This window comes from Elgaria multicarinata, chromosome 2, assembly GCF_023053635.1.
Source record: "Elgaria multicarinata webbii isolate HBS135686 ecotype San Diego chromosome 2, rElgMul1.1.pri, whole genome shotgun sequence".
Taxonomy (NCBI): domain Eukaryota; kingdom Metazoa; phylum Chordata; class Lepidosauria; order Squamata; family Anguidae; genus Elgaria; species Elgaria multicarinata.
In genome coordinates, this window is record NC_086172.1 from 121,728,824 (window position 1) to 121,752,436 (window position 23,613).

The 23,613-nt window shown below is 39.7% G+C and overlaps 1 protein-coding gene across 3 annotated transcripts in view; it reads right to left on the minus strand.

Moving 5' to 3' along the window:
* CKAP5 (cytoskeleton associated protein 5) overlaps positions 1-23,613 on the minus strand; it is a 78,143-nt gene that overhangs the window by 53,038 nt on the left and 1,492 nt on the right. The window contains exons 1-6 of one of the 3 annotated variants that reach the window (XM_063117488.1): positions 19,588-19,779; positions 11,327-11,419; positions 8,262-8,455; positions 4,766-4,972; positions 1,320-1,491; positions 3-135 (exon numbers count right to left, since the gene is read on the minus strand). In XM_063117488.1, coding sequence (XP_062973558.1) covers positions 3-135; positions 1,320-1,491; positions 4,766-4,972; positions 8,262-8,455; positions 11,327-11,383 — 763 coding nt within the window. In that variant the 5' untranslated portion in view covers positions 11,384-11,419; positions 19,588-19,779. Of the gene's footprint in view, positions 1-2; positions 136-1,319; positions 1,492-4,765; positions 4,973-8,261; positions 8,456-11,326; positions 11,420-19,587; positions 19,781-23,613 lie in introns of those variants that run through there. The other 2 variants (XM_063117490.1, XM_063117489.1) reach the window with 2 other exon arrangements.

Sequence of the window (23,613 nt, forward strand, 5' to 3'; positions counted from 1 at the left end):
ACCTCCATCTGCATCTCCACCAGCTGCTTGTTGCTGCTCAAACTTTGCTTTCATTTCTTGCTGGGAGCGAAGGAATCTGGTCTGCTTGGGAGCAGATGATGGCAATTTGACCCATTCTTCTTCCAGTTCCTTAAGCTTCAAGAATCAAAACAATAAATAAACATGAAATGCTAGGCTACTGACATGGGCACATTGCTGTTCTCCTCTATTGCAAGTTCCTTAGATCTTTAAAATGTAAGTGTGCTTAAAATCCTACTTAAGCTACTGTAAAGAGAATTCGAGTTAGAAGATCATCAATACATCCTCATTACCAATGGATCCACTTAACTGCTATTGGCAAAATTAAGGCCAGTGGAAATCATTAACCTGCAGAGGACACTAAAAAACTTCACCTCAGTGGAAACAAATTCACAGCAATTTACTTTCATGTACAACATACCATAACACGTCATGCATTATATAATTATTGGATAATATAGTCCATTTTGGAGCATGTCAAGGACTTGAACTTAATTGCTAACTTGACACATGAACCTGCTACAGTAAAATACCAGTTTATCAAATCTAGCAACTAACAATGGAGAAACAAGCTAGAAGAAATGAAGTTATTATACAACTTCTGTGATTTCAACTGCATGTGCGTATTCATCCTCCCATTAAACAAAACCCACACACAATAACCTCCAGACAGATTTTAAGAGATTCAAAAACACATGCACCAAATGTTACTTTCCTGACATATTCTAGTGGAAACCATTCATTACAAACACATTAATTGAAGCAGGGGTTGATTTAATTTTCAGCCTTACTTGCCATAGAACCATGTCCTCACTTCCTAGTATCTTTGCTAATTGGTTAACAGAGCTCTTATTTATGAATCATCCCTCTACTAAAAATGTGCCCAATAAGAACACAAATGCACCACTGAAGTTTAAAAGTGTTCCCTGTACTCTTGCTGCTTTTTGGAGCTTCTCCACAATCAGCACAATATTTTGGAGAGACCCCCGTTTTTCTAAGTTTGACTATGGATTGAGGGGGATGGAGTTCCTTTGTCACACTGCACTTGTGAGGGCAACTGCTTTACAAAACTCAGCATTTAGTCTTGGAAGGACCTCTAGTGTAAATGACCTGTAGTGTAATGCCAATAGCGCTTAACGGCATGACAGGTTTCCCAAGAAAACCCATCATGCCAGCAAGCGCTACTGTCATTGTGCTTGATGTTGATTATGCTAGTACAATGTAATTCACGTTAGCTGTACTGGATACTATCACTAAGAAAATACGTCATGCTTTCTTGACTGACTTCTTCCTAACCTTACCTGAAGAGAGTTTATATTCTGTAATGGCGGCCTGAGAGCATCCCTTATCCATCGATAAATTTCAACAGCAAGAAGTTTGGCTTCATCTCGAACAGCCTTCTCTCGAGACTCAAAGAGTTTTGGCAACACTTTGATTATTGGCTTCAGCGATATTATTTTTGAACCAAATTCACTGAGATGTAAGACAGACAGATACATGGTTACTATTAATTACGATATCATCATGAATTTACCATCTACACTAGCTCTTTCTGGCAGATGTGTATTGTCCATGCTTTCAAACGCTAACCTTGTTTGCACGTCATGCTAAGCTGAGGTGGGCTGTTAGCGTGGATGGTTTTGGGGTGGCTTAGCATCACATCCGAAACCGGAGCAATTTTTTGTTGTGAGTTGGCTATCCTGAGAACCCATGTCTTGTACTAGGGTGCTTAGGGTTTCTTGTTGTGACATCCAAACCCACCAGGGCGATTTTATTGTGGGTTGTTGGGATAACTAGATAGCCTCCCAGTAAGAGCAAAGACTCCAGCTGGTTCTTGTGATCTCACTACTGCCAACACCATTCTCCTTCATCCCTTTCTCAGTGGCCTCTGCCTCAGGATGGATTTTTAATGTTTTTTTTTTCATTGAAATTTTGAAGGAAGGACACCAGGCAGTGTCCCAAAGTTGTTTGTAATTTCCCCCCAGTCCTGTGCAAGTGTGCAGGAGTAAATGTCTACTGCTAGAAATTTTACACAATTTCCCCCTCAGTTTTACTGCTCTGCCTTGAAATCTGTGTATCTTTACTGATCCACCTCACTTGTCTGCCTTGAAATCTGCATAAGTTTACCCACTGAGTCCCTGCTCTGCCTTGAAATTTGTGTATGTTTACCAACTCAGCCACAACTCTGCCTCGAAATTTGTATATGTTTAGTGACACCACTCATTGCTAGCAATGGATACCAGTGGAGGGAAGAGACAAATACGAAGGGGGGAGGGGGTAGCCAAAAGTGACTGGTGGATGCAGGAGAGAAGGAGCTTTAGGCATTATTACTTCAGTAGAACGTAAAGCAGCTTTTTAAAATAAAGGTGTTCACTAGCAAGGAAAGCATCAAAAAGGAAAATGAAATTGACAAGGACATTGACAAGGGGGGTGCCAATCCCAAAAAATTGTGCCTGTGAGGGCTCAGAAAATTTTCCTCTTTGCGATCTGATGCAAGGGGGGGTTACTCTTTCTTTTTTAAAAAGGTTGCAACATGTTCCTGTTTACACAAGGGCTCAGAAACTTCCTTATAGAATTTCACCTACTTTTCGTTCACACCAAAAATCAATACTGACTGTTTTAGTAGGGCTGAAAGTATTCTTGTATCTTGATTGTGCTATAACTTAATAGTTCAGCAGCAGCTAGGAAATAAACTTGCAAAAACTACTAAGTATACAATACTGAGATATTCTGATTATAACCAAGTTTTTATTAAATTCTTCAAGAATATCTGAAGAGGTCACTAAAGTAAGACTGGACAGACTACTGAAGATGGAAATTATTATTTCACTGAAAACGTAAAACGTGGGAAATAGCCTATTTATAATTAGATTTGCAATTAGGTTACTACTTCAGTGTTACCAAACAAAAATAAACAAACAAACAGGAGTATCGGCAGACACATCTGACATGCAGTGACTGTGATTCTAAGAGTTGTTTAGATGTACTCTGGATATGTGCAAGTGGGATTTGGTATTTTAAAAACTACTTTTGAAGCTCTCTCCATTATAAAAAAGTGAGATCTGGCATTAAAGAAACAAGTTAAAAACTATTATGGAATGGTGCACTACTCTCAGGAACGTAACAAAAACTGTAATAGATCAAACCCAGGTCCATCTAATCCAGCACTCTGTTCACACACTGGCCAATCAGCCCAGCTCATGTCCACAAGAAGGACATGACTGCATCAACCACCTCCCATGATCCCCAGCAACTGGTGTACATAGGCATTATCCTTCTGATACTGTAGGCAGCATATAGCCATCAGGACAAGTGGCCATTGAGAGCCTTCTCCTCCAGGAATTTGTCCAATCCCTTTTTAAAGCTATCCAAACTGGAGGGCATTGTTGCATCTTGTCGCAGTGAATTCCATAGTTTAACTACTTGTTGTGTAAAGAAGCAGTTCCTTTTATCTCTCCTGAAGCCCCCCACCAATCAGCTTTATGGGATGACCCTAGAGTCTAGTATTATGAGAAGGGGAGGAAAATACCTCCCTATCCACTTTCTCCACATCATGCATAATTTTACACAGCTATATCATGCCTCCCCTTCCTCGTCTCTTTTCTAAGCTAAACAGTCCCAGAGATTGTAACCTTTCCTTGTAGGGGAATTGCTCCAGCCCTTTTCCAATTCTCCAATAACCTTTTTTAGATGCAGTGACCAGAACTGTACACAGTATTCTAAGTGTGGTAGCACTATAGATTTGCATAAGGGCAGTATGATATTGGCAGTTTTATTTTCAATTCCTTCAATTCCTAATTATAACTAACATAAAATTTGCCTTTTTAATCTCTCACTATCACAAGCCCCCATTCACCTGGAGACACATCCTAAGTGCAAGAGGGTATTTGTTCATTTTCTGAGGAATGACTCCCTTCTACAAGATCATTTCTGTCTTTCTTGGAATGGCTCTCTTTCCCCAAGACCCCCATTCTCCGTTACAATAGAGCCGCTGTCAGCCAAGGACTGGGACACCCCTATTAGGTCCCCGATGCTATCTCTCTCAGCGTCTCCAGTTCCTGAGCACTGAGCACACATCCCTGAGTTCTGTCCAGCTGGCAGAAAGCCATACATGTGGCATTCAGTGCAATACAATGGACAGCCACCACACCCCTGCTGGCTTTCTACCCTCATAACTGTTTTTTAATTTATATTATTGTTGTTATTGTAATTTTTGTGAACTGCCCAGGGAGCTTCGGCTATTAGGCAGTATAAAAATGAAATAAATAAATAAATATTGGGTTTGTTTAACTGGAAAACTTATTTACTAGAAGAAGGTGGAGAATTCCTGTATAGTTGTTTCTTTGGGGTCTTCTGACCCTGGCCAAACATTTTTACTTTAGAGTTGCTTTATTTATTTATTTTATTACATTTATATACTGCCCCAAAGCCGAAGCTCTCTGGGCGGTTTACAAAAGTTTGGCTTGTCTTTAGCAACTCTTTCCGTAATCTGAAATGCAGCAACATAAGGCATCCAGTCGCTAAACAACTATGCTACTGTCAGGAATAATTAAGGAAAACATTCTGTTAAACTGCTTCAATCTCTCCATGGCAGCAGAGTAACCTGCTAGTGTATTTCTCAGTTCAAAGTGTTATAACTATCATTTTATTGCATTTTCAAATACACAGCAATAGCAAATTCTGTTAGTGACCACCAATATCCCATTTTTCACCAAGTTTGAATGACAGTTATTTCAGATGATCTTACCTTAGTGCTCTCCTCAGCGTTTCTATACATGCTACTATGATCTTGGGGTTCTTGTTGTCCAAGCCTTTAAGGAGCTCTTCTTGTACAACTTCCCCTTTTTCAATTTCAACAAACATAAGACATATATCTATGCCTAGCTCCTTGGCTTTAGCTTTAGGCTGATTGAACACTTTATTTACAACTCCAGACACCACTTCTCCCGTTGTTCTTTAAAACAAAAAAGAAGAAAGGCAATAATACTCTTTTAGTTTACAGCAAAATTAACAGTTCTATTCTCTAGAGGACTTAGTTTTATTTGGGTTATATATAGGGATGACCTGTCCTTCAAACATGCCACAGTAGTAGTTTCCATCTCTTTTTGCTTCCATTTAATGCTGGACTCAAAATATACAACCCAAAACATATATTTAAGAATTTATTCTGATTACAATTAATTTTAATGCATATCTATAATGTAATTAAGAGTTCTGAAGTTTACATCAATGCTCCATATCAACTCTAGGGAATATAAGACAATCATCCTGAAATATAGGATTCTCTTGCATTCAAGAATACATGTCAGGGACTGGTTCATACACGAAAGTGCATCACCTGCTTTTTCTTCACTTGACTAGCAGCTTAATGTATAAATGGACTCCAATGAAAAATCAAGCAGAGTTGATTTGGAAGTTCAATGTAGGAGTGCCCAATCATACATACAACTCATCTCTCCGTTAATGGATAAATGATAAACCTGCACATACTGTAAGGCAATCTACAACCACTTGCTCTGGACTAACAGCAAATGTATTGCTTATTTAAAAGTTTTGTATCCCTTTTAAACACAGGATTTTATCCAGGGTTTAAACTTATTTTTACCCACCCCTCAATTTTACTGCAAAGTAAAAATTCCAATAGGGTACACTAACTACAAAATAATAAAAGTCTAAGACAGTTGTGAAAAAAACAGGTAAACAAGTTGATCACTTTTGTTACATTGGCCACTGCAAGTTGTTTAAAGCAAATGAACAACCAAAGAGAGCTTCAGCTATGAGGCGGTATATAAATGTTATATTTATATTTATATTTATATATATGTATGTGTGTGTGTGTGTGTGATAACTTAAGAAATCAGAGTGGGAGAAAAAGATTACCCTTGCTTTTCTGGTTGACTCCTTGGTTTTATTGTATTTTTTTCACCTTTTATGCATACTTTATCCACTGTAATCAACCCTGATTTTACATAAATACAGAGTGTAAATATTTTAATAATATTAATAACTGTTTGTAGGCAGGAGCAACATTGCAATTAAGCCCAGACTACAAAGAAATTATTTAACTTTGATCATGACCTAGCACACTGAAGCTGTAGTGATACACAAATTATTATTATTATTATTATTATTAATAATAATAATAATAATAATAATAATAATAATAATAATATATTTATTTCTTACCCTCCTCTCCCTTTGGATCGAGGCGGGGAACAACATTAGTACAGAATCAATACATCTTAAAAATTCTTGATTTTACATTGATCTGGATAGGCCTGCCGGAAAAGGTTAGTCTTTAAAGCTGCCTTAAAATCACACAGAGAGTTAATTTTACGAATCTCCTCTGGCAGGCCATTCCACAAACTGGGGGTGACAGAAGAGAAGGTCCTCTGGGAAACTGATGTTAGCCTAGTTTTAGCTGACTGAAGTAAGTTCACCCCAGACGACCTGAGTGTGCGGGGCGGACCATATGGGAGAAGGCGATCTCGCAGGTAACCTGGACCCAAAACCATTTAAGGCTTTAAAGGTAATGACCAACACTTTGTACTTTGCCCGGAAACTAATTGGCAGCCAGCAGAGTGATTTTAATGTTGGGGTAATATGCTCACACCTACATGTACTGGTGACCAACCTGGCTGCCATATTTTGAACTAGTTGAAGTTTCTGAACTAGGTACAATGGTAGCCCTATTACAATGGTAGCCCTATTAGGAGAGTCCTGTCCCTTCATTTACATGTTCACAGCATTACTTGAAATCTGGGTAGTTTTCCGTATCTCCATCCAGCATTGCCTCTACTCAGTGCAAGTTACGTGGAACATAAGTGAAATGGAGGGAAAAACAGGGCTTGATTTAAGTCTCTGGAAATCATCTGTGTGCGCATACTACACCTACAGTAGACTGTATCATGCCAGAAATATATTTTGGCTATAATTTCTATTCAATTTCAGAAAGAATACAACTATCACAGCTGCCTTTTCAACAGCTACTTATTAAAGAGCTTAACTATGGCATAAACAGTTGTGTTGAGAGAGATTATTTATACTGGCGGCAATTCACACAGGAATTATCTATTTGCATCAGTTTTGAAAAGCATGGGTAAATAATATGAATATAAAATAGCAGAGACATTGAGCAGCTCTAGAACTAACAATATGGTACCTGAAGAGTCATAGGATACACCGCCTGTAGCTTAACCTGATGCAAGTGTAAAGCAGGTTGAAGTGATCCTCTGCCTCAAAGCTCAGAAGACAAAAGTTTGCCTTTATGCTATTTTCAGTTAATACTTGATAGTTTAGTCTCTTGGGGGGGACATACTGTACATACCAAATAGCACACCAAAAATCCAGTTGCCTCAAACAGAGGACTAGTTAATAGTTAACTCAAAATTCTTTAGAACAAAACCTACACTCTAGAGTCTAGACTGAGATCTCTGGCTTGTTGTCTCCTAACAAGTCAGAGTTATAACCCAGGATTCATTATTTGTTTAGGATTCTGGCTTGTTAGAAGAACAAGCCAGGGATCCTGGTGTGGACAGAGTGGTAAACAAACCACAATTGGAGGTTTCCTGGGTTTCTGTAGCCACTTTTGCTGGCACACGCTGTTAAGACTGTCTTTTTTCCTAAGTGTAAGCCGCTCCGAGAGCCTTTTTTGGCTGAGGAGCGGGGTATAAGTATGGTAAATAAATAAAAATAAATAAATAAAAATAAGTAGTGTGCACTAGCAAGCTTGCTCATTCTGGGTAACCCAGAATTCTTTCGAATTCTGCCTTACCATTGTCCAAATCTGCCCAATGTCTTAAATGAATGACCTGGATATTGTCCATATACCCCAAGTGTGTAAGTTTCATTTTAAAGTTTAAAACTCATATTTATTCATTTATTACATTTCTATACTGACCAATAGCCGAAAGTAATCTGGGCTGTTCACAACAATTAAAACCATAAAACACATATAGCTCGAGAGAAACCATTCAAACCATTGCAATAATGTGAGTATTAGGCAACTTATTTCAAACACTATAAACATTAGGGCTCTTAAGGCTCTCAATAAGAGAAAAAAACTCTTGGAAAAGGGAGATACAAAGGCAATGGGCAAAAAGAAGTGTTTCCAGGAGCATTACCCATGTCTCAAGAAGAAAAGTCAAGAGTCAACAAGTTAATACTTGCTCTAGGCCAACAATGTCAAAGCTGCTACACCCCCTTCTTAGAATTGCATTGCAATGCAACAACAAATGACTTACTTTCCTGCGACATGTGCATTTTCAACATAGGCAAGTGCTGCTTCTAATCCTTTCAGCTGAGCTACTGCATTGGAGTCTGTCACAAATTTCTTTACAAGGCCAAGATATTTGGACCATTCAGGGCTCTTCTCATCATCTATCTTCTGAAACAGCTTCAAAGCTTCTTCATACCCATTTAACCTGGCCTTCCACAACTACGAAGAAAATAGAAAGATATCAGTTAAAACCTCTGCTTAACTAAACAAGTAGTTAACTTACTGAGTATTTCCCCCCTTTGTTAGAACAAGTAGCTTATGAGGACCAATCTCTAGTTTTTTTCTTTTAATTATACATATAAGTATACACTGATGTCTTTGCTGCTATACAACTCTGAATTTTGCACTGTTAAGCATTTATTAGTTACAACATAAGACAAAAAGCAAACAATGTAGTTATTTCTTTGTAGCCTCAAGAAAATATTTGAAGAGTAAATCTCAAAAGGGTCTGCAGCCACAGTACAGACATCCGAGTCAGTGAGCAAACTCATGGCTCATTTGAGACACCAAGCACAATACACAACAAAGAGTGGATCATAAAAAGGTAATGTTAAGTTACCAATGAATATGTTTGGCAACTATATAATCAACGTATTCAAATAGAAGATATCTGAGATGTAAAGGCAGAAAATTGCCTCCCCCTCAAAAAAAAAGCAAGCCAAAATCTTATCCGAATGGAGGGTCTGCTTACTTTGTACAACAGAATACAAAACTTACAGAACAAAAATCACTATAAATATAAGCTAGCTTCATTTCTGCCATCAACAAAATCATACATTTCCCTTTGAATATTTAGGTTCTTGCTCCAAAAAATTATGGAGGAAAAATATACTGAAACCAAAAATATTTTTTACGGAAGAAATATTGGATTCAGAAAAATGGAATTTTGCCAGAATACACAACTTTGCCTGTTTTAAAGTATAATGATAGTATAAAAAGTTAAAACATCTGTCAAGGGCTCCTGCAAGAATGAAGGTCTTTTTGTAGACTAATTTTGTAGGATATATATACAATGAAACCATAATGTTTAATATACAAAAATATAAAATAAAGATTAACAATGATATTGCATTAAAAGTGCAATAACATATTGCACAGACCAATGTGTAGCTAAAACCACGTAGAAAGAGGCCAAACGTGTTTCGACAAAGGGTCTTCGTCAGTGGCCAATACGGACTGCTGTGTATTCCCTGGAGATTTACTGGGGCTAACTTTACAATTCCCACAATTGTGTGGTGTCACTCCCCTTTGAAAATATGTCAGGTTTCAGCCTTTCCAAACAGCCTTCCGCTTTTGTCTGGCAACTCTGTAGATGGGGAAAACTCCATGGAGCTCATCACACGACACACAACAGTTGTGCAGGTATGCTCTTCTGCACTGATATTCTACATGGAGTGGTTTCCAAAAAAACCCCTCCACCATTGCATGGAGTTTTCCCACCAGACGACATGTTTCACAATGGTGGTGTAGAAACTCCATCAAAGAGTTCTAAAACCACCGTTGACTAACGTGTCATCCAAACCGAGCCATTATCTGCCCATACAAACACAGTTTCATCTATCTCCTTTTGTGGGATTCATGCAAGACTTTTCTTAGCCTGTACAGTTGAATAGACCAGAGGAGTTCCCTTAGAAGAGACACCCTTTCTTGGTTTTTATGCAATCAGTCTGTTACATGATAAAAAATCAAGTGTACATATACAAAACTTTACCTAAAGAGCACATACACAAAAATCATGTTAAAAAACAAGGGTTCACAAATCCAATCAAACACTTAAAAAAAGGGTGGGGGGATCAGGGGTGGGGTGGAGATCCAGGAAGTTACAGGACAATTAACTTAATGTCTCTTCTGGGTAAACTTGTGGAAAGATCACACTGCTGCTGGTTTTACTGTTGGCTTTTATTATCTTAATTGCTATTTTATTGTGTTTTTTGTTTTATGTTTTATTGCTTTTAATATTTTAACTGTTTTTATGTATTTAATTGTTGTAAACTGCCTTATGAGAGCTTCTGCCCTGAAAGGCAGCCAAGAAATGTTTTAAATAAATAAAATAAATAAAGAATACTCCAAGGGATAATGGAATGAATTTGAGACTTTATAAAGAGTAGAAGTACTGAAGTGCCCGATTTTGAGAGAAAGCATGTGTTGTTTGGATGATGATGATGCCTCCCCTTCCTTAGCGAGTGAACAACAACCCAGACTGAGAGAGGCTGCATTCTGGCCAGATCAGGACATGCTCCTCAGACCGGATGGCACCATGGAGTCTGAAGCACTCCAGAATACCTGCACACACAGACGCACACAGGAATTGGGCTCCCCTCAGGCACCTGCTCTTCCTCATGGGAAAAAACAAAGGGTTTTTTGTGGCAATGAATGGGATAGAGGAAAGCAATGAGAGCCTCCTGCCTATCCTCACATTGGGGGCAGAGTCCTTCTCCTTCTGAAGGCCACAGGTGTGTTTCTGATTGGTCTGCCTTCCACAGAAGTGAGAAGTATCCCTTTCTTGCATACTCCACTTCCCACCTGCTCCATTTTCTCTCTGACCAAGACCACCAGGGTTATGCTTGTGTTAAGATAAACGAGCTTACAGATATAACATCTCAGAGACCAACAGAAGCTTGGATATAGAAAACTTGGAACTGGATAGTTTAGTCATGACTGGTGGTCTGATCCTGAGGAAGCCCAAATTAGATCAACTGGAGGGATGGGCTGAGAGATCAAAAAAACTTGGAATATGGAAGGAGGATCTGAAAGAAATGCTGAAGTGATGACTGATTTACTGGGGTGCATTTTTCTGTTCTCAATATGCCACTGAACATACCTTAATAACCAAAAAAGACAACAATGAGTTGGGGGACTTTCAATTTTGTTAAAATCAACCTGACATAAAATGATGTTGTCAAACACCGGATTATATGGTGACTATAACATCTGTTCCCTCTTTCAATGGAAGTAACATCCATTGAAAGAGGATGCTAACATACTGTAGCCAGACAGGGAAATGCCAATTCCTAGGATAAGTGATCTTACCTTGTGTTCACATTTCTGATCAATGGGTAATTTCATCCACTCACTATCATCCCCCATGATGCTTCAGCTTCTTGTAATTCTTCACAGCAATTCCTAGGAAAGAGAAGGGGGAAATCAAACTAGCAATTTGCGGGACCATGGAAAGTTGGGCAGAAATGAATTTGTGGATAATTAAAGGGTATGACTGAAACTGTAGCACAAAGAAAAATACCAACTTTACAGTGAGAGCAGCAGACACTTTTAGACATGGCTTGGTATATTCCATATATTTGGACTATGCACAATAACAGTCCAAATTCCATATTTAAGATATGCAAACATGCATATATTCTGCTTGAAATAGTTGCTTTTTCATAGAGTTCTGAGAAATTTTGGTAGGAATAAGAAGAACTGAAAGAAAAGCAAGTACTAGGAGCAGGACAGAAAGAAAGCTTCAAAGGGAATGGCTGTCCCGCTGCACTGAAAAAGCATAGAATCCATTCCAGCTGGCAGACTCACCATATTGCAGAAACATGTATTGTGGATAAGGCTGAAGCTGGACTGCGGAGTGTTCATCCAGAACCATTTTAAAGCTAGTTAGAGTGCAATATTTGTTGTTGGGTTAATTCTGAGATGATTAACAACTAAACAACCCAGAGTGTCTAGATTCAGACATCACACTATCAACCTATGAACAAAATGGTCATAGGTTGTTAATTGAAAGTGGAAGGAACAAGCACATTGGAGGCAGTGCATGCAATCACTCCCATTTGTCCCTGACAAGCCATGGTTTAAATTGTCCATGGGTTGTTGTGACATGTGAACCCGGTCTAAGTCTATGGCATCTTAAAGAGCAGAGAGAAATATTTTTAGGCAAAGCTGTTTATGGTTCCTGTGGGAGAAAACACAACAAAATATAACATTTCAATGATGCCCAGAGCTTGTTTCATGTGGCAGTAAAACAAAATCTGACCAGCGTTTTGGCAAAGCCTGTCTCAATTAAGAAAAGGGGGTACAGGGGGAGAGTAGGAGAAACGACACATGGACAAGATGCCTGCCAAGCTTTGCACTGCTTTGTTATAAAGAGATGCCAGTTTGTTCAGAAAGAAAGAAAAACAAACTATTTCCCCCAATCTGTAAAGGATAACCAGCAATACAGAGCTTCTATTCAGCAACGGCTTGGGTTTTTCTACATGTTCCTTCAAAGTTACATACACATTTTAACACACATTAAAAAAATCCAAGTGTTTTTTTCTGTTGGGTTTGCTTTTCTCATTCTTACTTCGTTTTAAGTTTTATTATCTCACAACAGCTTTATTTTAAAATCTGTATTTTTGAAGCCTAAGTTCTAAAAATTGTTTAAGTTCACAAATGTATTGGTAAGCAAGCTATCTGGGTGTGGGTGTAGCCTAGTAACTTTTGTGAGTTTGTTTGCAAAGCTGCTGTACCTACCCCTCTTCCTAAACCTCATGGGTGTGCAAGTACTACGAAGCAGTCCAAACCCCTAGAATATAGAAGCAACAAGACAGTGAGATCAGTTAAATCTGAAGAGCTCTCAGTGATCATACTGACATTTTTTCTACTTCTGCCCATAAAGAAAAGATAACACCAAGAATGTTTCAGCAACCGAAAAGCCTCTCATCACTCCACCATCTTGTCCCAATAAGTTTAAGAGGAAAAAGTATTCCTTTATTTTCCAAAAAGAACAACAGGATTAACAAGAAAGGCCTCATACATCTGATAGTAATCTAATCCTGTGGCCAGTTTGTAAGAATAGGGCAAGCTGGAAAAGTAGTTGTCAGCTATTTAAACAAAATTACTTAATGCATCTACTGATGACATTGCCTTACCCAATATTTTAAATATTAACCTGAGCACCAAATTATTTCAACAGCAGCAGCTCCTAGATGTTTCATGCCTCCTACACATTCTCCATCACTTATGAAATAAGGCATAAAACAACTCAGGGTTATCTAGAACAGCTTCAAGAGATAATTTATAATCCTTTCTAAGTGCAAATAGAAGCGATGAAATGTATCTGAACGGAAAGCTATCTATTTCAACTATCCTAAAATGATATTCACCAAAATGCTGCCAAAAAGGAGCAAACACACTGGTGGGATGACAGGTAAAACCAAGAGGGTTGGTTTTAGCATACTAAATAAGGAAAAATGATAGCAGGATTGTCAGCCAAACCTGGGAAGAGGAAGAGAAAAGTTCCTGAGGGTCCAAATTACTGAACAAGCAGTTCTGGGAGGGAATTTTTTTTAATTAAAAAACCAACCAACAATATAAAAAAGCAGAGGGGTTGCAAAGCATTATAAAATGTGCAACAGACAGAAGAAACAGAGACATAACCAGAATTAAATATTATTAAAAATTCCACAGCAGAATAAAAACCACCACCAAAAAGGGGGTTGCCCTATAGTGGAAAAGGGGGATTTCTCTCAGGAGGGATTGGAAAGGCTACGCACAACCAATATACTGCAAGGGAAAATGAACCATACAAGGACCCATATTGATGCTGTTAATGAGTGAGAAGCATCATATGGGAGGAGGTTGTCCTTCCAATGTCCTGGCATCTACTCTAATAACAACATCAAAACAATAAAGAAATGAAAAAAAATAAAAAAGTCAGCTTTTATAACATTACACATACTATTTCTTATAGAATAGCCTATGAGTTCTCACAGTTGAGAATGAGCATCCCTTTTCATTTATAAATTACATTCTCCAAATCACATTATACTTGTATAAGCATCTGTTTTTAAAAACTAAGAACGTAAGAAGAGCCATGCTGGATCGGACCAGGAGTCCATCCAGTACAACACTCTGTTCACACAGTGGCCAATCAGCTGTCGATCAGGGACCAACGAGCAAGACACGGTCAGCAGCAACCTCCCAACCATGTTCCTAAGCACATAGCCATCAGGACTAGAATCCATTGATAGTCTTATTCTCCAGGAATTTCTCCAACCTCTCTTTAAAACCATCCAAATTGGTGGCCATCACTACATTTATAGTAATGAATTCCATAGTTTAACTATTCGCTGTGGGAAGAAATATTTCCTTTTATCTGTTCTAAATCTCCCACCTATCAACTTCGTGGAATGACCCAAGGTTCTAGTATTATGGGAGAGGGAGGAAAATGCCTCCCTATTCACATTCTCCACACCATGCATAATTTTGGACACCTCTTCTATCGTGTCCTCCTTTACCTTCCTTTTTCCCCAAGCTAAACAATCCCAGCTGTTGTAACCTTCCCTCATAGGGGAGATGTTCCAGCCCCTTGATAATTTTAGTTGCTCTTTTTCCAGCTCTACAATGTCTTGTTTTACATGCGGTGACCAGAACTCTACATAGTATATCAAGTGTGGTCGCACCATGAATTTAAATAAAGCCAATATGATACTGGTGGTTTTATTCTAAATTCCTTTTCTAATAATTAGAGGCATCCCAATTGTTGTTACAAGAGTCTATTCCCACTATCAGTTAGTACAGAAGAAATTGCAACATAGTGTCATTGATATCAGCATCTACCTCACAAGTAACCTTCATAGTGCACAATGTGAACTATACTAAAATTTATTTTATGTTGCCATCCAGTCCCAATGCCTCTACCTCACTTTTCATTCCCATCCCCTTTTATTGGTGTAATTTTGTTAAAAACCAGGGGGGGTTAATACATTGATTAATACATTAATCAATGTATTAATTTTAAAAATACAAAAATATTATTAGCAGAAGACCATAGGCACTGAATTGGACTAAACTCAAACAACCTGTCAGGGTGCAATCCCATGCAAGTTTAGACAGAAAAGGCCTACAAATCCAACCACGTAAAAATTGTATGACTTAAGTATACAAGGAATTGCACCCTCAGTGTCAGTTGACAAAAGTTCAAAAATGCTGCAGCTATATTTAAAAAAATATTTTCAAACAGTCACACAAATGCAGAACAGTTTGCTTCAGCAGATTTTCATTTACAAAAGCAATTTTAAGCTCCTGCCCACTACACTAATTAAGTATGTTATAGTGGGCAATCCTCCTTAGAACCCTGAGAGAAAATACTCATAGGTCCCTAGGAGTTTTATAGAAACAACAACAATCCAAGGACAGTAAGAATGCCTGGAACTTATGAGAATGCAAAGCTTGATGAACCAGCCAATGAAGTGCTTTACAAAATAGGATAAGCTGTTATTCTTAAAAGTATACGCTCATAACTTATTTATAATACTCTGCTCATTAACTCAAGTTTCAAAATAGAAGTGGGGCAGTTCCCTCACATACCAGGCTGAAAAGCAACTCAATCTCTTCTAAAGCCTATACCTCCAGATTAATAGATATGCTTTGGTATGAAGCTATAGCAGCTACAAAAAAAGTTGAAAAGTTTTTATTTTGCAGTCCTTTGTTATTCCAACAACATCAAACAGCAATATTAAAAGTATTTTCCCTGTCAGCTTGATTCTGCACCCTGCCCCACCCCAAGGAAAGCCTCAGTTCCCTTTTTGGGGGAGGAAACTTAGGGTACCTTCAGCATGAGGGGAAAAGAGGGCTTGCCTTTCTCCTGGATGCTTCAATGCCTTCTGTCTGCCCACCCAACTACCATTTTGCTGGCCACCTCAGACACATCTGCCTGACCCACAACAGCTGTCTCTCACCTCTCCAAGCCCAGGAATGCTGAGAGAACTGTGCCCACTTGCTCCCACCCAGGTTGGGGAAGATGCCAGGCTCTTTTCTCTCCCCCACTATGCCTGAGCCAACTCCAACCATTTCCCTGAACTCACCTCAGAAGCAGCTTATATTGCAGCTGGGGTAGCATTGAGACCAAGGCCACAGCTGTCCTGCGTCACTTCCAGCCCAGCAGTATTTACCTCCGGCCAGGCTAATCACAGTATGGTGCAGATGCTGTGAAGAGCCCCAACACCCCCTTTCCCTCCCGCTCCCAAATACTCATAGCAGAAGTACACATGTATTGGATAAATATCACAGCATGAAGCAGTCATTTTATGAACCAGTTACTTGTACAGCATGATGGGTGTACATGGCACTTTTTAGAGCTTTGCAATGAAGAATAGACAGATCCCTGCCCGCAATCTAAAATAGACAATGGCTTGATTCAGAGGTCATGAAACCCAATGTTCAAATCATTATTTGGACACCACTGCAAAAATGGAAGGGAGAATAAAATCCATGAGTGAAGGAAAGCACATGAGCCCACAGCACAAATTCGTGGGATATGAATTAAGCCAATGGGGGAGGGGAAAACAATAGAGGAAGGGGAGGGAAAGATAAGGGTAGCGAGGGATGAATGTGTATAATTGCAGTTAGACGTACTCAGTTGGTGGCTACTTTTGAATCAAAATTTGGATCACTGCCAGTGTTGTCATTATTTCCCAAGTTACTACTGTTCTGTTGCAGCCAAGGAAAGACTACCTTCAAGATTTCATTTAGAAGCAAAACCTTAGATAAATATTTAATCCAGCTTTCCATGCCAATTGTGCAGCTACCAAGCACTTCCAAAGCACGTTCAGCTTTGATTTATTTGTTGTTGTTGTTGTTGTAAAAAGTACATATCTATGTACCTATCTCATTTTATACTTAACAATCACTCTGTGAAGTCTTTCAGGCAAAAAACTAGTAATTTTCTTTGGGCCACCCAGCAAGCGTGCTAGCAGTGAGTTGAAGTTAGGGTCTGCTAAACATTCATGACCCAGTGCATCCTACTGTTCTCAGTGCTATATACTTCTACCGCACTCTTATATCAAACTTCAGTGCAAAGTTTCAATTGTCAATCTATGCTACAGCTCAGTCACAGCATCTCAGATAAGTACTTTTGAGAAAATCTACTTTTGAGTACAAAATGATACTCAAAAAATTCTTTTAAGTCTAGAACTGCATAATGACTATTTGTGTTAAATTGCAGTGTGAACCAAAGACTATTTACCTGGAAGTATCTTGCTGCAATCCTATGCACACCTACTTAGGAGGAAGCTCACCTTTCTCCTTCTGAATAACAACAGAACCTAAAAGCTAACAGCTGCAATTCCACATTGTACAACAGTATGTCAATTTATCAATATTTTTCTGAGAAAATATAAATAATGTGAGCGCTCCAACAGTGCAATCTTATGCTTACTTAGAAGCAAATCCCATTGTGTCCAATCGGGCTTACTCCCAGGTAGGTCTGCATACAATTATTGGGGCATGATGCAGTGGGATTTGCTTCTGAGTAAACATTTATAGGATTGTGCTGAAAAAATAGATGGTATACACTTATTGCAAACTTTCAAGAATATTATTCAGAATGGTGCATTCAAAAAACTATAGTGTAACCCAAGAACATTTGATCTATCAAGGCAATGAGAGTCAGATATGATTTCAATAATCATGGTGAGGACGCAGTTTGTTGTGTGTCATCCGAACCTGTAAGTCATGGCTTACTGGACAGGAAAACCAATAAGCCTACAACAGCCCATGGGTTAAATATTTTAACTTTGTTTTATAATACGGTACAACTCCAGGGAAGACGTTCCTTATGAAGAGATGCCTAAAGAATGAATGTTTCTACCATTTTCAAACGCAAGCTAACCCTGTTTCACACAACATGAATGCAAATAAGGGCAACTCTACTATGAGACAGATCTACTTGCTTCTATAAATTTAAGCAGCAGCCAGTAAATACAATCCCAGAAGTAAGCAGACACAGAAAGTCAGGACTCCTGTACCTTTAAAGTTATGCTGCATGACAAGCTATACCTGCCAAAACTCACTCTTATACACTATTGAATGTGCAAAAGGTGCAGTAGTCCTTTTTGCATCTCATCATGCATTATGCTACTCTGCTTATTTAAGGTTCCCACCACTTATTTTTAATCATATCCTCTTAACAAAAGAGATATGCATTACACCTGCATTCAGGAACAGCCAGACTTTCAGGCTTACTTTAGCCAACCAGCCCAATATGAAGGCCTTTAAAACAAAGACTTTAGAGGAGGTCCATAGTGTAATGGAAATCTGCTTTCTAGGAATATCCTTGTTTAGCTTCCAAAATGTAATAAATCCATGGATATTGATGGCACTGTTTAAATTTTAAAAAAGAAAGAAAAAAGAAAATACTATGCTTAAAAAGGAAGCATCTTATCTAAGGCTGGCAAAACCTGAAACAAGGCAAAGTATTATTGTCAACATTCACAGAGTATAGCAGCATGAAAGAAAATCTCAGTTCAGATGCTCAAATACTGTATGTCGGGAACTATTGTTGGAGACAGGCCAATATAACTAAAAACAATCCTGGGCTCTTGCTACCCTAGTGACTTAAAGCCAATACAGGAAAGTCTCAAGAACCACTATGAATCCTTCCTACCCACAAAACAGATAAACTAAAGTAAATATCAAGAATGCTCACTGGAAACAATCTGAAGATCCATCGTCTTTCCAGTCCCCAGGGGCCATCATTCCTGCCTCTCTACTATTCCTCATAATATCTCCCGCCCAATGTGGTTTATATGTTTTCTTTATTTAAGAGACTTCTAAACCAACGTTCGAAGTATATTTTCCCCGGAGAACATAATAAATAAGATGAACATAAAAATCAACATTTAAAATAATAAAACAAAAAAAGCAGCATACACCGTTTGATTTCTATTCCTGTGACCTATTCCATTCCCTCTCAAACTCCACTCCTTGTATTGTTTGTAGCTCTTTTGTAACTTGCATTGATTTCAATTGAGCCCAGTCATGTCAACTGGCATTCGCAGCTCCCATTATTTCAGAGGACTCCCATTGTTCGCAATGGGCATTCATTCTTGTCATTTGTTTTAGTGCGTTCCCTACAAACCCCTTTCTCCCAGATGGCACTGCTCACGGCTACCTACACAACGCCCAGGACAGCGCTACCATCAACGTTCCTCTTCTCCTGCAACAGGACTTGTAAGAGGAGGATACCCAGAGCTCTCAAGACGCCGTTTCGCGCCCTCCTCCCGACAGAGCCACATTCCCGCAATTGCTGCAGCTTGGAGTCAGTTGACATCGACAACGCCAGCAGAACTGATCGGCTGGTGACGACTGCCAGCCAGGCCAAGAGCCGCTCCCCAGCACCGCTTGGCCAGTCGACATGGGAGCCAGGTGCAGCAGAGCAGCAGGCCGCTCCCCCAGCATTGTTTATGCCAATCGCCCACCCCGACTGGCCTTCACTCTGGGGTTTAAGGCCTCGCGGCAGCGGCGACAACACCACAGCCGTCGCCGCCCTGTCCTACAGCGGGCGCCGAACGTCGTCTTACCTAGGTTGAGCTAGGCCGGACTCTTCCCTACCCAGCAACGGCGGCTCGGCTTAGCAGCAGGAGCGGCCGGGTAGCTGCATCTCCGACCGGCAGGGAAGGAGGCACCTCCTCCAAGGGCGGGGCGCAGCGCGTTGCAGCCGGCGACACCAACCCCCGCCTCCCACCGCACCTGAGAGAAGGGCCTTCCCCGGGCCATGTGACAAACAAAGACAGGGATCCCTGCCCTGGACAGAACATGCGCGCACCCCTCCCCTCCCCCAATCAGAAGAGTAGCCTTATTCGGAGCCCTCCTACACTTTGCGGGAGGCAAGGCAGGGGGAAGAGCTGTCTTTGGGGACGCTTCCTCCCCCTCCCCAGCAAGTGGTCTACTAGTTCTCGTGCCTGATGTTCTGATCAGTTGCTCCAGCGATGCCCCCCTTACAAAGGGGCTTTTACACCCGCAGGCCAACAAGAGGCCTGGCCAAGAATGTCATTGGTCGACTGCCTGCTAAGACATTTCTAAGCGACAATAGGCAGAGTGCACCTACAGGCTAGCGCCTGAAGATGCAAGGCTTTCACAGCTGATTCAAAGCCAGTCTCGCTGACCTGCGAGGCAAAGCGCTGGACGGTATGTACAATGGATCCCATTTTGCTTATGCATAGAATAAAACACGTGGGGGAAAGTGTCCCAAACTAGAATTCATACAGGAAGCTGCCTTTACTGAGATGGTCCATTGGTCCATCTAGCTCAGTGTTGTCCACACTGACTAGCAGCTGCTCTCCTTTCTTTACCTGCCCTACTTGATGCCATGTACTGAATTTGAGACCTTCTGCATGGAAAGCATATGCTCTACCACTGGCACAGTAAATGTTCTGGTACAGCATTTCACCACTGCTGTGCTAAGCCAAGACTAACAACACAGCATCAGTTACACCAACTGACTTGGTCTCTGCAGTCTTAGATTTCCACAGTTATGCCTCTCTCACAGGAATTGACAACTTATGAGTTACCAAGCAATTGGAAGTGCAACACCTTGCCTCAAGTTTCCGTTCCATTCAAGAGACTCCTTTAACTGAACCAAGACTTTATTACATTTCTATACCACCCAATAACCAAAGCTCTCTTGCAGCACTACTTTATAACACCAACTTTAAAATCACTTCATTGGCTGCCAGTTAGTTTCCGGGCAAAGTATAAAGTGTTGGTTATTACCTTTAAAGCCCTACATGGTTTGGGTCCAGGTTATCTGCAGGGTCGCCTTCTCCCATACAATCTGCCACACACAGTTTACTCCAGTCAGCCACAACCAGGCTGACAACCCTTTTCTTCTGCCGCCCCCCAGACTGTGGAATGGCCTGCCAGAGGAGATTCATCAACTTAATGCTCTTTCCAAGTTTAAGAAAGCCATAAAGACTGGCAGGCCTACCCAGGTGAATTTTAAACCTAAGAATTTTAAGATGATGTTATTTTAATATTGTATTGGGTTTATATGCTCTTTAAACTAGTTTTATGTATTATATTGTATTTAATGTTGTTCCCCAGAGGGAGAGGCGGGTAAGAAATAAATGATGATGATGTGATCTAGACAAGATTTATTTGATATACAAAGCTTGATTTTACTTTTAGAAACCCCAAGCCTCACAGAGATATAATGAAAGGCTAACACTGTTCTACTAAAATGCATTCTACCTACAAAAGCAAAGCAAAGATAAAATTCTGCAGCATGCAGTGTGCATGTTCAATTTCATAATTTTTAGCAGTAACAGAAAACAGAATATAGCAATTAATTTACTGGAAGAAGAACTGAATAAGCTCTATTCTTTAAAGTCCAAAAGCTTGCAGTACCCTACAGCAAGTGTGCAGCACCTCAGTTGTTGTTGTGTTTTTTGGAGGGGTGGGGGAGGGGTTGGATTAAAAACATAATCAAGAGGGGGGAAATGGGAATTGCATACTAATGTGTCCAACCGTAGTAGTTATCCATACTTCTGAAATTCTTTCAAGTTATCTGTAACCAATGTTCTTTAAAATTTACCAAGTGGAAACGAAGTTAACATATCAATATCAAGAAAAATTGGAAGAAACATCAGCACTGCAAAGGTATTTAACAAGCACACAATTCTACACAACTGGCTTTCATTCATTTTGCTGGACTTCTCTAGATTATACTCATCTTTGTTACTTGTAACAGTGCAGTCTTTTACATATCTAATCAAGTGTCAGCCCCACTGAGTTTTATAGTGGTTATTCCCAGTAAGTACAAGCAAGATTGGAGTATCCCACCCTCTCCTCTCCCCCTAGCATTCCTGCTTTTCTCCCTCTCAGACCTCTCTTGTGACCTCAAAAGAAAAGCTTTCCAGAGCAGGTGGGAGGAATAATCAATGACTGGATCCTCTCCATGCACGAGATCTGCATCATGCTATGGCACCCCAGATGCTATGTAGGGGACATAGGATTACTCTCCAAGTGTTTTAGGATGCAATCCCATAACTGGGATCCCATAACCTGGGAGTAAATCATATTGAGTTCATTGGGGCTTACTTCTGAATAAACATGTATAGATTTGCACCATTAAAGGACATTAAATGTACTGTAACTTTTGGGAGAGGGAATGTCTACATCAGTGAGTGTTCTTCTCACTATTAATACTAAGAGCAAATAATCCAATATTCAAAGCCAATGTTATTCTTAAACAAAAAGAGAAAATACAATTCATTTGACTTTGTGTGTGGGAAAACTCAGAGCAAACATGCATGATTAAAGTGATGACGCCTGCCCTTGAAAAACAGTAAATGGAATAACTGTGACCTAGTTTTAGTTTGATGCAGAAAAATATTCCAGCACATATTCACTAAGTTTTTGAGTCATACAGTATCAAAGCTTCTGCACTGTATTTTCAACCTCTCATTAAAGTACAGCCACATTCAAATGAAATGTTTTCAGTAATTGGTAGCCTATTAAGCAGTAGAAGTCTAGTATAGTATCTATACCTAAAGATCAAATTGAATGCCTCAGGTGTAGATCCACAAAGCTACTCCTGATCTCAGTTATTCCTAAATGATAGGTAAGGAACCCACCAGTATATTTCAGGAATCTTGTATAATTACCACCGGGCTGCAAAGAAGTTGCTGTTAGGAATAATGCAGCCCATGAATCTACAGTAGCAATATACAGTTAAAATATCAAAGACATTTTGAAGCTGTTTCATGTTCTAGAGAGTGTTAAGGAATAAGTGTGTTCTAATATAATAGCTCCATTATGTTCTATGGACTTTCCAAGTTCTGGAATAAAAGGCACTTAGCAATAATGAAAGCAGCTTTTAGAACAAGGAAGGTACCAAGGGAAAGGACCTAAGCAGATATAACATTTCAATAGCTTATCCTCAGCTCAGCAGCTACCAATATTTAAACTCACCTCTCACTGTACAAAAGGACCCTTGTCTTTTCTGGTCAAGGGAAATCAAGTGAACAACTTTCAGTATATTTGAGGAACATTTTCAGATATCTTATACTCTGAATACTTTGACTTAAGGAGCTCAAGGTCTCCATTGTATTAAGCAACCTTCCCACCCACCCCACCTGGGTTGGGATCAGTTAACCAGGTTACTCAGGTTAGCCTCTGTGAGGAGGATGGTGGACTAGATGGACTTGTGTCTGATCCAGCAGCACTTTCATATTGGGTACAATCCAGCTGTCTACTAATACAGAGACTAATGCAAGAGAATGACTGTGCCAGCCCTTATCATAGAGGGCACCCAATGTCTGGGAATGTTTTAATTACAGTAAGCTTTTCATAGCAATATAGCCAACACCATTCTAAGACAAGAAATTCATAGAAAAGCTACTGAATTAATGTCCCACCAGAAAGAAAATCCCTCCCTGAAAAGGTCCTGTTTCTTCTGCACTCTAATGCATACCAGGGACAGCTCCAAGTGTTTGGGAGCCCTTGACAACTTGCTGTCCAATAGACTCCTGCCCTTTTTCTTGCTAGCTTTGCCACTTTCTTCTCCTTCCCTGGTGAAAGGATGGGCAGTGGAAGCTGTTGCTTGC